General features: G+C 46.1%; 1 protein-coding gene across 1 annotated transcript in view; it reads right to left on the bottom strand.

Annotated features, from left to right (window-relative positions):
* The window catches only part of LOC126106718 (uncharacterized), an 87,855-nt gene that overhangs the window by 47,526 nt on the left and 27,572 nt on the right, over nucleotides 1-12,757 (bottom strand). The window contains exon 2 of the mRNA XM_049913098.1: nucleotides 7,990-8,298. Within this exon, the coding sequence (XP_049769055.1) occupies nucleotides 7,990-8,298 (309 nt within the window). The remainder of the gene's footprint in view (nucleotides 1-7,989; nucleotides 8,299-12,757) is intronic.

Raw genomic sequence — 12,757 nt, forward strand, 5'->3', positions numbered from 1 at the left:
TCGCAGGTTCGAATCTTGCCTCGGGCATGGATGTGTGTGATGTCCTTAGGTTAGTTAGGTTTACGTAGTTCTAAGTCTATGGGACTGATGACCTCAGATGTTAAGTCCCATAGTGCTTAGAACCATTTTGAACCTTGTGTAAGGAGGAGAAATGCGTACCATCACGTTTCCCACTTTGATAAAGGTCGGATTGTAGCATATCGCGATTGCGGTTTATCCTATCGCGACATTGCTGCTCGCGTTGGTCGAGATCCAATGACTGTTAGAATCTGGAATCGGTGGGTTCAGGAGGGTAATACGGAACGCCGTGCTGGATCCCAAGGGCCTCGTATCACTAGCAGTCGAGATGACAGGCATCTTATCCGCATGGCTGTAACGGATCGTGCAGCCACGTCTCGATTCCTGAGTCAACAGATGGGGACGTTTGCAAGACAACAATAATCTGCACGAACAGTTCGACGACGTTTGCAGCAGCATGGACCATCAGCTCGGAGACCATGGCTGCGGTTACCCTTGACGCTGCATCACAGACAGGAGCACCTACGGTGGTGTACTCAACGACGAACCTTGGTGCACGAATGGCAAAACGTCATTTTTTCGGATGAATCCAGGTTCTGTTTACAGCATCCCGATGGTCGCATCCGTGTTAGACGACATTGCGGTGAACGCACATTGGAAGCGTGTATTCGTTATCGCCATACTGGCGTATCACCCGGCGTGATGGTATGGGGTGCCATCGGTTACACGTCTCGGTCACCTCTTGTTCGCATTGGCGGCACTTTAGACAGTGGACGTTACATTTCAGATGTGTTACGACCCGTGGCTCTACCCTTCATTCGATCCCTGCGAAACCCTACATTTCAGCAGGATAATGCACGAGGACATGTTGCTGGTCCTGTATGGGCCTTTCTGGATACAGAAAACGTTCGGCTGCTGCCCTAGCCAGCATATTTCCAGATCTCTCACCAACTGAAAACGTCTGATCAATGGTGGCCGAGCAACTGGCTCGTCACAATACGCCGGTCACTACTCTTGATGAAGTGTGGTATCTTGTTGAAGCTGCATGGGTAGCTGTACCTGTACACGCCATCCAAGCTCTGTTTGACTCAATGCCCAGGAGTATCAAGGCCGTTATTATGGCCGTAGGTGGTTGTTCTGGGTACTGATTTCTCAGGATCTAAGCACCCAAATTGCGTGAAAATGTAATCACATGTCAGTTCTAGTATAATATATTTGTCCACTTAATACCCGTTTATCATCTGCATTTCTTCTTGGTGTAGCAGTTTTAATGACCCTAGTAATATATATATGTATTGTTACAAAAAGGTACGGCCAAACTTTCAGGAAATATTCCTCACACACAAATAAAGAAAGGATGTTATGTGGACATTTTGTCCTGAAACGCTTAATTTCCATGTTAAAGCTCATTTTCCACATACGCTGAATGGAGCACGTTATCATGATTTCATACGGGATAGTCTACCTGTGCTGCTAGAACATGTGCCTTTACAAGTACGAAACAACATGTGGTTCATGCACGATGGAGCGACTGCACATTTCAGTCGATGTGTTCGTACGCTTCTCAACAACAGATTCGGTGACCGATGGACTGGTAGAGGCGGACCAATTCCGTGGCCTCCACATTTATGGGGGCATTTGAAAGCTCTCGTCTATGCTTCCCCGGTACCAAATGTAGAGACTCTTCGTGCCCGTATTGTGGACGGCTGTGATACAATACGCCATTCTCCAGGGCTGCATAAGCGTATCAGGGATTCCATGCGACGGAGGGTGGATGGCCGGCTGATGTGGCCGTGCGGTTCTAGGCGCTTCAGTCTGGAACCGCGTGACCGCTAGGGTCGCAGGTTCGAATCCTGCCTCGGGCATGGATGTGTGTGTTGTCCTTAGGTTAGTTAGGTTTAAGTAGTTCTAAGTTCTAGGGGACTGATGACCACAGATGTTAAGTCCCAAAGTGCTCAGAGCCATTTGAACCATTTTTTGAGGGTATCCTCGGTAACGGATGACATTTTGAACATTTCCTGTAACAAAGTGTTTGAAGTCACGCTGGAACGGTCTGTTGCTGTGTGTTTCCATTCCATGATTAATGTGATTTGGAGAGAAGTATTGAAATGAGCTGTAACATGGAAAGTAAGCGTTTCCGGGCACATGTCCACATAAAATATTTTCTTTCTTTGTGTGTGAGGAATGTTTCCTGAAAGATTGGCCTTACCTTTTTGTAATACCATATATATATATATATATATATATATATATATATATATATATATATATATACTCCTGGAAATGGAAAAAAGAACACATTGATACCGGTGTGTCAGACCCACCATCCTTGCTCCGGACACTGCGAGAGGGCTGTACAAGCAATGATCACACGCACGGCACAGCAGACACACCAGGAACCGCGGTGTTAGCCGTCGAATGGCGCTAGCTGCGCAGCATTTGTGCACCGCCGCCGTCAGTGTCAGCCAGTTTGCCGTGGCATACGGAGCTCCATCGCAGTCTTTAACACTGGTAGCATGCCGCGACAGCGTGGACGCGAACCGTATGTGCAGTTGACGGACTTTGAGCGAGGGCGTATAGTGGGCATGCGGGAGGCCGGGTGGACGTACCGCCGAATTGCTCAACACGTGGGGCGTGAGGTCTCCACAGTACATCGATGTTGTCGCCAGTGGTCGGCGGAAGGTGCACGTGCCCGTCGACCTGGGACCGGACCGCAGCGACGCACGGATGCACGCCAAGACCGTAGGATCCTACGCAGTGCCGTAGGGGACCGCACCGCCACTTCCCAGCAAATTAGGGACACTGTTGCTCCTGGGGTATCGGCGAGGACCATTCGCAACCGTCTCCATGAAGCTGGGCTACGGTCCTGCACACCGTTAGGCCGTCTTCCGCTCACGCCCCAACATCGTGCAGCCCGCCTCCAGTGGTGTCGCGACAGGCGTGAATGGAGAGACGAATGGAGACGTGTCGTCTTCAGCGATGAGAGTCGCTTCTGCCTTGTTGCCAAAGATGGTCGTGTGCGTGTTTGGCGCCGTGCAGGTGAGCGCCACAATCAGGACTGCATACGACCGAGGCACACAGGGCCAACACCCGGCATCATGGTGTGGGGAGCGATCTCCTACACTGGCCGTACACCACTGGTGATCGTCGAGGGGACACTGAATAGTGCACGGTACATCCGACCGTCATCGAACCCATCGTTCTACCATTCCTAGACCGGCAAGGGAACTTGCTGTTCCAACAGGACAATGCACGTCCGCATGTATCCCGTGCCACCCAACGTGCTCTAGAAGGTGTAAGTCAACCACCATGGCCAGCAAGATCTCCGGATCTGTCCCCCATTGAGCATGTTTGGGACTGGATGAAGCGTCGTCTCACGCGGTCTGCACGTCCAGCACGAACGCTGGTCCAACTGAGGCGCCAGGTGGAAATGGCATGGCAAGCCGTTCCACAGGACTACATCCAGCATCTCTACGATCGTCTCCATGGGAGAATAGCAGCCTGCATTGCTGCGAAAGGTGGATATACACTGTACTAGTGCCGACATTGTGCATGCTCTGTTGCCTTTGTCTATGTGCCTGTGGTTCTGTCAGTGTGATCATGTGATGTATCTGACCCCAGGAATGTGTCAATAAAGTTTCCCCTTCCTGGGACAATGAATTCACGGTGTTCTTATTTTAATTTCCAGGAGTGTATATATGTATTGTTACAAAAAGGTACGGCCAAACTTTCAGGAAATATTCCTCACACACAAATAAAGAAAGGATGTTATGTGGACATTTTGTCCTGAAACGCTTAATTTCCATGTTAGAGCTCATTTTCCACATACGCTGAATGGAGCACGTTATCATGATTTCATACGGGATAGTCTACCTGTGCTGCTAGAACATGTGCCTTTACAAGTACGAAACAACATGTGGTTCATGCACGATGGAGCGACTGCACATTTCAGTCGATGTGTTCGTACGCTTCTCAACAACAGATTCGGTGACCGATGGACTGGTAGAGGCGGACCAATTCCGTGGCCTCCACATTTATGGGGGCATTTGAAAGCTCTCGTCTATGCTTCCCCGGTACCAAATGTAGAGACTCTTCGTGCCCGTATTGTGGACGGCTGTGATACAATACGCCATTCTCCAGGGCTGCATAAGCGTATCAGGGATTCCATGCGACGGAGGGTGGATGGCCGGCTGATGTGGCCGTGCGGTTCTAGGCGCTTCAGTCTGGAACCGCGTGACCGCTAGGGTCGCAGGTTCGAATCCTGCCTCGGGCATGGATGTGTGTGTTGTCCTTAGGTTAGTTAGGTTTAAGTAGTTCTAAGTTCTAGGGGACTGATGACCACAGATGTTAAGTCCCAAAGTGCTCAGAGCCATTTGAACCATTTTTTGAGGGTATCCTCGGTAACGGATGACATTTTGAACATTTCCTGTAACAAAGTGTTTGAAGTCACGCTGGAACGGTCTGTTGCTGTGTGTTTCCATTCCATGATTAATGTGATTTGGAGAGAAGTATTGAAATGAGCTGTAACATGGAAAGTAAGCGTTTCCGGGCACATGTCCACATAAAATATTTTCTTTCTTTGTGTGTGAGGAATGTTTCCTGAAAGATTGGCCTTACCTTTTTGTAATACCATATATATATATATATATATATATATATATATATATATATATATATATATATATATACTCCTGGAAATGGAAAAAAGAACACATTGATACCGGTGTGTCAGACCCACCATCCTTGCTCCGGACACTGCGAGAGGGCTGTACAAGCAATGATCACACGCACGGCACAGCAGACACACCAGGAACCGCGGTGTTAGCCGTCGAATGGCGCTAGCTGCGCAGCATTTGTGCACCGCCGCCGTCAGTGTCAGCCAGTTTGCCGTGGCATACGGAGCTCCATCGCAGTCTTTAACACTGGTAGCATGCCGCGACAGCGTGGACGCGAACCGTATGTGCAGTTGACGGACTTTGAGCGAGGGCGTATAGTGGGCATGCGGGAGGCCGGGTGGACGTACCGCCGAATTGCTCAACACGTGGGGCGTGAGGTCTCCACAGTACATCGATGTTGTCGCCAGTGGTCGGCGGAAGGTGCACGTGCCCGTCGACCTGGGACCGGACCGCAGCGACGCACGGATGCACGCCAAGACCGTAGGATCCTACGCAGTGCCGTAGGGGACCGCACCGCCACTTCCCAGCAAATTAGGGACACTGTTGCTCCTGGGGTATCGGCGAGGACCATTCGCAACCGTCTCCATGAAGCTGGGCTACGGTCCTGCACACCGTTAGGCCGTCTTCCGCTCACGCCCCAACATCGTGCAGCCCGCCTCCAGTGGTGTCGCGACAGGCGTGAATGGAGAGACGAATGGAGACGTGTCGTCTTCAGCGATGAGAGTCGCTTCTGCCTTGGTGCCAAAGATGGTCGTGTGCGTGTTTGGCGCCGTGCAGGTGAGCGCCACAATCAGGACTGCATACGACCGAGGCACACAGGGCCAACACCCGGCATCATGGTGTGGGGAGCGATCTCCTACACTGGCCGTACACCACTGGTGATCGTCGAGGGGACACTGAATAGTGCACGGTACATCCGACCGTCATCGAACCCATCGTTCTACCATTCCTAGACCGGCAAGGGAACTTGCTGTTCCAACAGGACAATGCACGTCCGCATGTATCCCGTGCCACCCAACGTGCTCTAGAAGGTGTAAGTCAACCACCATGGCCAGCAAGATCTCCGGATCTGTCCCCCATTGAGCATGTTTGGGACTGGATGAAGCGTCGTCTCACGCGGTCTGCACGTCCAGCACGAACGCTGGTCCAACTGAGGCGCCAGGTGGAAATGGCATGGCAAGCCGTTCCACAGGACTACATCCAGCATCTCTACGATCGTCTCCATGGGAGAATAGCAGCCTGCATTGCTGCGAAAGGTGGATATACACTGTACTAGTGCCGACATTGTGCATGCTCTGTTGCCTTTGTCTATGTGCCTGTGGTTCTGTCAGTGTGATCATGTGATGTATCTGACCCCAGGAATGTGTCAATAAAGTTTCCCCTTCCTGGGACAATGAATTCACGGTGTTCTTATTTTAATTTCCAGGAGTGTATATATGTATTGTTACAAAAAGGTACGGCCAAACTTTCAGGAAATATTCCTCACACACAAATAAAGAAAGGATGTTATGTGGACATTTTGTCCTGAAACGCTTAATTTCCATGTTAGAGCTCATTTTCCACATACGCTGAATGGAGCACGTTATCATGATTTCATACGGGATAGTCTACCTGTGCTGCTAGAACATGTGCCTTTACAAGTACGAAACAACATGTGGTTCATGCACGATGGAGCGACTGCACATTTCAGTCGATGTGTTCGTACGCTTCTCAACAACAGATTCGGTGACCGATGGACTGGTAGAGGCGGACCAATTCCGTGGCCTCCACATTTATGGGGGCATTTGAAAGCTCTCGTCTATGCAACCCCGCTACCAAATGTAGAGACTGTTCGTGCTCGTATTGTGGACGGCTGTGATACAATACGCCATTCTCCAGGGCTGCATCAGCGCATCAGGGATTCCACGCGACGGAGGGTGGATGCATGTATCCTCGCCAACGGAGGACATTTTGAACACTTTCCTGTAACAAAGTGTTTGAAGTCACGCTGGTACGTTCTGTTGCTGTGTGTTTCCATTCCATGATTAATGTGATTTGAAGAGAAGTAATAAAATGAGCTCTAACATGGAAAGTAAGTGTTCCTGGACACATGTCCCCATAACATATTTTCTTTCTTTGTGTGTGTGGAATGTTTCCTAAAAGCTTGGCCGTGCCTTTTTGTAATACCCTGTATATATATATATATATATATATATATATATATATATATATATATATATATATATATATATCTATATATATCTATATATATATCTATATATATCTATATATCTATATATATCTATATATATCTATATATATATCTATATATATATATCTATATATATATATATATATATATATATATATATATATATATATATATATATCTATATATACAGGCCAAAGACGTCGCAGAGCTCCAAAACTTAGTTACAGATCTTGCATTGGAATGTCAGCTGGTTGGCTTGAACATGAACCTTTCCAAAACAAAAGTAATATCCAACAAATGGGTCGCAGCTGGAGATGTGAAAGTCAAGGACACTCTACTAGAAGAGGTCAGTGAATATGTCTACCTCGGCCAGATTATAAATATGAAGGGAGACATAAGACCAGAAATATATCGACGCATCAAGCTTGGCTGGCAAGCATTTGGGAAGAATTCAAAAGTATTCAGATCAAAAATGCCAGTAAATCTGAAGGAAGCAGTATTTGATCAGTGCATTCTTCCTGTGATGACGTACGGCTGCGAGACATGGACACTGAACTCATTCACAAAAGGGAAAAGGAAGGACAGCACAGAGAGCCATGGAGAGATCAATGCTGGGCTATACAAGAAAGGACAGGAAAAGACATCCGGTCTGTGACGAAGGTTAATGACATCTTAGAGAGAGTAGGTTCCTCGAAATGGCAGTGGGCTGGCCACGTTGCAAGAAGAAAAGACGACAGGTGGACGAAGCTAGTACTGGAGTGGAGTCCGAGAGAGCACCGGAGGCCTAGAGGAAGACCACCAGACAGATGGGACAAAGACATCAAGAAGATCGCTGGTAACACCTGGCAGAGAACTGCCCAAGACCGTCCCACTTGGAGAAGACTGCTGAAAGCCTACCTGAATCCACGACTCGAAGAGGCCACATCATCTAATGATTGAATTGGCTGATGATGATGATATATATAAGCACGCGGTCTAGGTATTAAAAGTTTTTAATTGAAAATGTTTATTTCATAAAGTCGAACGTTGGCTGTGTCGTCTTGTTACACCGTGTACACCGACATGAAAATCATGTGGGAACTCGTCAGCGCGTCGCGCCCTTACCAGTGGCTGGTAGGCGGGCGCGTGCTGAGTGCCGGAGGAGAGCAGCGTGGAGCCGGACCCTCCAGACGCCGCGGCCGGCAGCTGGTAGGCTGACGACAGCAGGGAGGAGAAGGGTCCTCCGTAGACGGCCTGCCGCTTGCCCTTGCCCTCGGGGGCCGCCGCCCCCACCGCGCTGGCCGCCGCCTCGCCTCCTGCTGCCACGCCCTCAGCGAGTCGCTCGACACCCGCCGCCAGAGCAGCCGGCGCCAAGAGCGCCAGCAGGGCAAACACCTGCGCCTGTCTCAGGGGGCTCCGCGCTCCCGAGGTACTCTGAAACACGAGAACGCGTCGCTCAGGACTAGGCAGCTCCCACACGAAAAAGTCAAACGACATTTTGAAAAGTGAAAACCCAAACTCACTGATTTATGAAATTGCAAGAGAGCTGCTGGTTTCCGGCTGAGCTCTCGATATTCGTACAAGTGGTTCTCCTTTCTCCGAAGGTCTCTTTAATTTTCCTGTAGGCAGTATCTATCTTACCCCTAGTTTTATTTATTTTATTTTATTTACACGTCGAGTTCCGTAGGACCAAATTGAGAAGCGAATCTCCAAGGTCATGGAACGTGCCAGTACATTAACTTACAACATAAAAGTAATAACAGATAAAAATAAATGTTCATGAACCTGAAAGAAAATCAGTCCATAAGTTTAAGCAAACGCTATCAGTAATACAACGAGAATCGGCTTAATTTTTCAAGGAACTCCTCGACAGAATAGAAGAAGTCACCCATGAGGAAACTCTTCAGTTTCGATTTGAAAGCGTGTGGATTAAAGCTAAGATTTTTGAATTCGAGTGGCAGCTTATTGAAAATGGATGCAGCAGTATACTGCACACCTTTTTGCACAAGAGTTAAGGACGTCCGAGCCAAATACAGGTTTGATTTCTACCGAGTATTAACCGATTGAAAGCTGCTTATTGTTGGAAATAAACTAATATTGGTAACAAGAAACGACAACAAGGAATATACATATTGAGAGGCCAATGTCAAAATACCCAGACTCGTGAACAGAGGTCGACAAGAGGTTCGTGAACTCACACTACTTATTGCCCGAACCGCCCGTTTCTGAGCCAAAAATATCCTTCTAGAATGGGAAGAGTTACCCCAAAACATAATACCATACAACATAAGTGAATGAAAATAAGCAAAGTACACTAATTTACGTGTCGAAATATCACTCACTTTGGATACCGTTCGAATAGTGAAAATGGCAGTATTAAGTCTTTGAACAACATCCTGAACGTGGGCTTTCCACGACAGCTTACTATCTATCTGAACACCTAGGAATTTAAACTGTTCAGTTTCACTAATCATATGCCCGTTCTGTGAGATTAAAACGTCAGGTTTTGTTGAATTGTGTGTTAGAAACCGTAAAAACTGAGTCTTACTGTGATTTAACGTTAGTCTATTTTCTACAAGCCATGAACTGAGGTCATGCACTGCACTACTTGAAACCGAGTCAATGTTGCACACAACATCCTTTACTGCCAAGCTAGTGTCATCGGCAAACAGAAATATTTTAGAGTTACCCATAATACTAGAGGGCATATCATTTATATAAATAAGGAACAGGAGCGGCCCCAACACTGATCCCTGGGGCACCCACCACTTAACAGTACCCCACTCAGATCCCACATCACAGCCGTTATCAACATTGTGAATAATGACCTTTTGCTGCCTGTTGCTAAAGTAAGAGATGAACCAATTGTGAGCTACTCCCCTTATTCCCTAATGATCCAACTTCTGGAGCAATATTGTGAGATCAACACAGTCAAATGCCTTTGTTAAATCAAAAAATACGCCAAGCGTTCGAAACTTTTTGTTTAGCCCATCCAGTACCTCACAGAGAAAAGATAAGCCTTTACAACTCAGGGTTTCCCAAAGTGGTCCATATCGACCCCTTGGGGTCGGTATCGGTTTCCAAGGGGTCGACATAAACGAAAACTGATTTTGGGGGTCGACGAGGTCTAAAAATCGACCCCTATTAAATTAACACAAGTTCATCAGCACAGACGAAGAGCTTAAGCAGAAGTTCAACCAAGGCTATCAGAAGTTCTGGTTGCAACGCAACATTGAAACACAGTATCCTACATTGTGGAACATTGCTGAAAGATATCTTATCGCATTTCCATCATCATACCTAGTTCAAGAAAGCTTCAGTGTGGTAACAAACATTTTGACGAAACAAAGAAACCGTTTCAAAATCTACGAACGTGGAGATTTAAGGTTGCAACTCACCAATATCGAATCAGATGTAGCTAAATTAGTAGATAGTCACCAGGTTCATCCATCACACTGAATGTTTTATTTTCTCTTTGCGAATTAATACTTTTTTAAATATAATTTCCTACCTACTTATAAGTACTTAATTTGTAATAATCATTATAAATTAAACTTGATATTTACTGAATTGTATGTCTTTTATCTTGTTAAATTTTGATGAGAAAATGAAGTCAACTTTACTCACTTAACCAAGTGCAAAGTTTTCCAATTGGTACCTTAGTACCTAGCTATTTTTTTAATAGGAAAAAACTAAAGGTAGGCCCCCCTATTCATAATACTCTGCTAACTTAAAGCATTGCTAATTCTCACTCTGTCTTCTTCTATTGGCCTAAGTCAGAATGAAAAATATCACTCTGTAGCAGCTGTTTTAAGTTAGCGGTCCATTATGAATAAGGGGGTTGATCTTAAAAGTAGTTAATTTGGCCATGGGGTCTGAGGTAACAGTTCATTTTGGAAAAGGGGTCACTTGTCCAAAATAGTTTGGGGATCCCTGCTCTACATCCTTACATTTGTCCTCTAGCCATCCCTGCTTAGCCAATTTTCACTTCCTGTCGATATTTTTGAGACGTTTGTATTCCTTTTTGCCTGCTTCATTTACTGCATTTTTACATTTTCTCCTTTCATCAATTAAATTCAATATTTCTTCTGTTACCCAAGGATTTCTACTAGCCCCCGCCTTTTTACCTACCTGATCCTCTGCTGCCTTCACTACTTCATCCCACAAAGCTACCCATTCTTCTTCTACTGTATTTTTTCCTCCATTTTTGTCAATTGTTCCCTTATGCTCTCCCTGAAACTCTCTACAACCTCTGGTTTAGTCAGTTTATCCAGGTCCCATCTCCTTAAATCACCACCTTTTTGTAGTTTCTTCAGTTTTCATCTACAGTTCATAACCAATAGATTGTGGTCAGAGTCCACATATGCCCCTGGAAATGTCTTACAATTTAAAACCTGGTTCCAAAATCTCTGTCTTACCATTATATAATCTATCTGAAACTTTTCAGTATCTCCAGGCTTTTTCCATGTATACAACTTTCTTTTATGATTCTTGAACCAAGTGTTAGCTTTTCTGAAAGGATTTGTATGGACTGTAGCCATGTATGGAAGTGAAGCATGGACGATAAATAGTTTGGACAAGAAGAGAATAGAAGTTTTCGAAATGTGGTGCTACAGAAGAATGCCGAAGATTAGGGTGGGTAGATCACATAACTAATGAGGAGGTATTGAATAGGATTGGGGAGAAGATGAGTTTGTGGCACAACTTGACTAGAAGAAGGGATCGGTTGGTAGGACATGTTCTGAGGCATCAAGGAATCACCAATTTAGTACTGGAGGACAGCATGGAGGGTAAAAATCGTAGAGGGAGACCAAGAGATGAATACACTAAGCAGATTCAGAAGGATGTAGGTTGCAGTAGGTGCTGGGAGATGAAGAAGCTTGCACAGGATAGAGTAGCATGGAGAGCTGCATCAAACCAGTCTCAGGACTGAAGACCACAACAACAACAACAACAAGAGAGCTGCAAGAAATTGGTATAAATCAACAAGAGGTTGAAGTCAGAACAAAATATAGCAACAAAATTAAGAGGTGAGGGACATTTCCATGACAAAACAATTCCAAAATATAGGAAGAAAACCCACTGTGCAAGAGTTGGAAGGCAAAGGTGAGCAAATGAAGGAACGTCGGAGGAAGTTTAAAGTCCCATAGCATACTGAACGTGTTAATTAGACGGACTGAAGTCTTATGGGACTTAACTGCTAAGGTCATCAGTCCCTAAGCTTACGCACTACTTAACCAAAATCATCGTAGGCACAAACACACACACCCATGACCGAGGGAGGACTCGAACCTCCGCCGGGACCAGCAGAAGAAGATCAAATAGCCATTTGGCTCCCGGCCGTGTGCACTCGGTATGGTAACGTACTGCTTCCTGTTTCTATGCAAAATCAGTGGAAAAACAATGTGGATCGCGATGGTTATTTTATTAAAATGACCGGTTTCGGCCTGAGGCCATTTTCAGACAGCATCATCAATCAAATGAAATTGACGATGCGTCGAACGGTCAGTTGACCTCAATCACTAAAACTGCTTTTAGCAGTTTCAGCGACTGAGGTCAACTCATACATTTAGACAACATAGTCTATGGAGGACAGTGACCTTAAGCTGCACATAAGTTACACCACTGGCCATTAAAATTGCTACACAACGAAGATGACGTAGTACAGACGCGAAATTTAAGCGACAGGAAGAAGATGCTGTGATATGAAAATGATTAGCTTTTCAGAGCATTCACGCAAGGTTGGCGCCGGTGGCGACACCTACAAAGTGCTGACATGAGGAAAGTTTCCAATTGATTTCTCATACACAAACAGCAGTTGACCGGCGTTGCCTCATGAAACATTGTTGTGATGCCTCGTGTACGAAGGATAAATGCGTACCATCACGTTTCT

This window comes from Schistocerca cancellata, chromosome 10 (genome assembly GCF_023864275.1).
Source record: "Schistocerca cancellata isolate TAMUIC-IGC-003103 chromosome 10, iqSchCanc2.1, whole genome shotgun sequence".
Taxonomy (NCBI): Eukaryota; Metazoa; Arthropoda; class Insecta; order Orthoptera; family Acrididae; genus Schistocerca; species Schistocerca cancellata.